The sequence below is a fragment of the Carlito syrichta genome, unplaced genomic scaffold, assembly GCF_000164805.1.
Source record: "Carlito syrichta isolate Samal-C Ts95f unplaced genomic scaffold, Tarsius_syrichta-2.0.1 Scaffold109710, whole genome shotgun sequence".
Lineage (NCBI taxonomy): Eukaryota > Metazoa > Chordata > Mammalia > Primates > Tarsiidae > Carlito > Carlito syrichta.
In genome coordinates, this window is record NW_007053806.1 from 1 (window position 1) to 3,387 (window position 3,387).

Consider the following 3,387-nt stretch of genomic DNA (forward strand, 5'->3'; position numbering starts at 1 on the left):
TGCCCCGCCCCTTGGAAGAGTGGGCTGGCCATCCCAGGCCAGTGGCATGGGGCACTGAGGCCGGGCTTCCATGCCCTCAGATGTCCCCATGCTGGAGGACGGCGAGGAGGGTGGGGTACGCCTCTGGCACCTGGTTAAAGCCACCGATGAGCCGGAAGGGGCCAAGGCGCGGCGCAGCAGCCTGCGGGAGCGGGAACGGGAGCGCGCTCGGGCCAAGGCCATTCCAGAGATCTACCTCACCCGCCTGCTGTCCATGAAGGTCGGTGGCAGGGGCAGGAGAGCCAGCCCCAGGGAAGGTGCACCCCGGGGCCCCTGCCTGAGCTGGGGAGTGCGCATGGCCCTGGAGGGGCAGAGGGGCAGCCCTGCCCTCTGAGGGTCCCCACACCCTGCCCTCCCGGCAGGGCACACTGCAGAAGTTTGTAGACGACACGTTCCAGGCCATCCTCAGTGTGCACCGGCCCGTGCCCATCGCTGTCAAGTACCTGTTTGACTTCCTGGACGAGCTGGCAGAGAAGCATGGCATCGAGGACCCAGAGACACTGCACATCTGGAAGACGAACAGGTGCCGACCCCATACCACAGATGGTCCATGACGTCCCAGAAGGACAAGGACACTCCCAGGGTGGGGGCGGCAGGCGAACTCCCAGGGAGACCCAGGGCCTAGGTCACCAGGGTTATGAGTCCAGCTTACCACAGACACCAGGGCTGGGGCCCCAGCTAATGGCCTGTGCTGCCTGAGGTCCCCAGTTCCTGCAGGCTGAGTGACGGGGAGGTCACAGTGGACAGCAGCAGGCCAGGTCGTCACAGCCACACCCACCCTGTGTCCCCAGTCTGCTGCTGCGCTTCTGGGTGAACGCCTTGAAGAACCCACAGCTCATCTTTGACGTGCGGGTGTCAGACAATGTGGACGCCATCCTTGCCGTCATCGCCCAGACTTTCATCGACTCCTGCACGACCTCGGAGCACAAAGTGGGCAGGGTGAGAGCAAGGCTGGCCGTGGCCCGGGGGGGCTGCAGAAGGAAGGGGAAGCCATGGGGGCTCTGGCACAGAACCCTGGGCTGGGGGGACAGCGTGGGGGGCCGGGAGGTGGCCGTGGTTCCACATCCTGGCTCACGCCGAGCGCCTCCCCCACCCGGAGCAGGATTCCCCGGTGAACAAACTGCTCTACGCCCGGGAGATCCCTCGCTACAGACAGATGGTGGAGAAGTAGGTGTCGAAAGCCATCAGGGCCGGGGGCGGGGGCCAGCCCGCCCCTAACTCTGGCCACTCCTCCAGATACTACGCAGACATTCGCCAGAGCTCTCCAGCGAGCTACCAGGAGATGAATTCAGCTCTGGCTGAGCTCTCTGGGGTGAGGCATGGCCCGGGGCGGGGGGCACACCCTCCGTATCCAGGGGAAAGGCGGACTAGCAGATGGGGGGACTTGGGGCTTGAGGCCCAAGCTGAGGCCTCATTGCTCCCCCCCGTGCTGCCCCAGAACTACACCTCTGCTCCCCACTGTCTGGAAGCTCTGCAAGACCTCTATCACCACATCCACAGGTACTACGACCAGGTGAGGCCCAGGGCACTCTGTGGGGGAGGGGCGCAGCCCCTGCCGGAAGAGCCCCGGCTGGGGAAGGGGCTCGCCTTCCATCTGGATCCCCCAAGGAGGCCCCAGGCAGCCTCCCCTGGGTCCCCAGGCTCCTGCTGAGATGGAAGCAGGACTGGGTGGCCCTAGGCCGGTGGGCAGAGGGGTAGGCCTCCGACGGGCACCCCCCTTGGCCCTGGCAGATCATCAGCGCATTGGAGGAGGACCCAGTGGGTCAGAAGATGCAGCTGGCCTGCCGCCTGCAGCAGATCGCCGCCCTGGTGGAGAACAAAGTGACTGACCTGTGAGCTTGGTCTTAGCAGCAAGCAGGACGCGCTGCCGCAGTGCCTTCCGACCCCCGGACCCAGCCAGTGACCGAGGGGAGCCGGTGGAGCCTGGGGTGCAGGGCGCAACGCCAGGCACTGGACCCAGCAGTGGGTTCCCTGCCCACCTCTCCACCAGCCCACCTGCTTTCCCCCACTTGGGCTTCTTTCTAATTTATAACGATGCCTACCCCTTCCCTCCCTACTCCCCCACTGTATTTATTTGCTTGCTGGAGAATCACATCTGGAAATAAAATAGAAATACATCTTTTTAGAAAAAGCCCAGTGCCCAGTCCCTGCCTCCCCCTGCAAGAGTTGACTCGCTGCTTCCCTGGTCGGGAAGCCTCTTAGGCCCATGGCTGGGATCTGCTGCCCCAGGAAGAAGACAGGCCCTCAGGTGTCCTGGCTCTCCCCACTCCCTCCCTGACCTTCCCCGGCCCCACAGGAAAGCCACCCTTCCACCTTTCCGCCTATGCCTGCTCCGCCTCACCAGTTCTTTCTGGCACAGGGACTCTGCACCACGTGCCTCCCATCTCAGGACAAGCAGTATCTCTGCCAAGCCCCTCTGCTGCGTTCAGGCCCCCGACGGTCCCCGGCTGGCCTCCCAGCCCGCTCGCACTGTCCGTTGCCGTCTCCTCGAAGCAGCCAGAGTGGCCCTTCTAGCGAGCAGAAGTGCTTGCCGGCCTCTGCTGGGTCTCCACGCTGGGCTCCAGCCTCCAGCCCTCTTGTCCTCACCCCCCCACCAGGCCCTCAACTGTGCCCTGTGCTGCTGCGGAAGATTCTGGGGAGTCGGTTCTCCTGGTAGCTCGGGACGCAGCCCCAAGGTGCTCTCTGTTACCATCCCGCTCTCAGGGCAGTGACTGCGGGCCTGTTTGTTCCCGGGAGTGGACGGCTCTCTGCTGTCTCCCCGGTGCCCCATGCGGAGCCGGCCCACGGCGGGCACTTGGCAGATGTGGTGGAGACAGCCTAGGGTCCTGGAGGTAGAGTGCTGGGCCGGCCACTTCCCAGGCCTCCACTTGGCAGGTGGCCACCTCCGGTGGGAGGAACGAGGGGCCCTCAGCTCACGCCCGGCCCCTGCTCCTCTAGGGGTCCCCTGTGACACCACACTCAGGGCACTCAGAGACGAAACACAGAAACAGGCGGGGGGCAGGCAGAGACTGGGGTTCCGATGGGAATGAGGTCACCAAGCGGATCACACCCTTTCGCGGGTGGCCCCCACAGTCAGTCCCGGAGTGCAGCAGCTTGGCCCGGGACACAAGTTGCTCCATCCTCACGTAAGAGTCTCCCTCGGCTGGAGATCCTGTCGCCCCATTGTCCCTGAGCAGCGGCCCCCTCTGCCCCTGAGGCGGGCGCAGAGTGGAGGGGACTTGGCCTGGGGGCCGGGCTCTCCGGGCCGCGTGGCTGCGCCGCCCCCTCCCCGCGCCGCATACCTTGCCCACAGCCGAGCAGCTGGGAGGCTATTTATAAAGGCGGGTGAGATCAGCGGCCGAGGCTATA

General features: G+C 65.2%; 2 protein-coding genes across 2 annotated transcripts in view; both read left to right on the top strand.

Moving 5' to 3' along the window:
• Positions 1-80: 80 nt before the first annotated feature.
• Positions 81-2,170, top strand: LOC103271614 (plexin-B3-like; the record flags this gene model as incomplete). The annotated part of the gene is made up of 7 exons (XM_008069094.2): positions 81-259; positions 402-562; positions 831-978; positions 1,142-1,206; positions 1,276-1,351; positions 1,478-1,552; positions 1,771-2,170. Coding segments are annotated over 7 exons (809 nt in total), but the record flags the coding sequence as incomplete, so codon positions are not given.
• A 637-nt stretch (positions 2,171-2,807) lies between these two features.
• SRPK3 (SRSF protein kinase 3) overlaps positions 2,808-3,387 on the top strand; it is a 4,816-nt gene continuing 4,236 nt past the window's right edge. Inside the window, 1 exon segment of the mRNA XM_021717761.1 lies at positions 2,808-2,845. Coding sequence (XP_021573436.1) covers positions 2,808-2,845 — 38 coding nt within the window.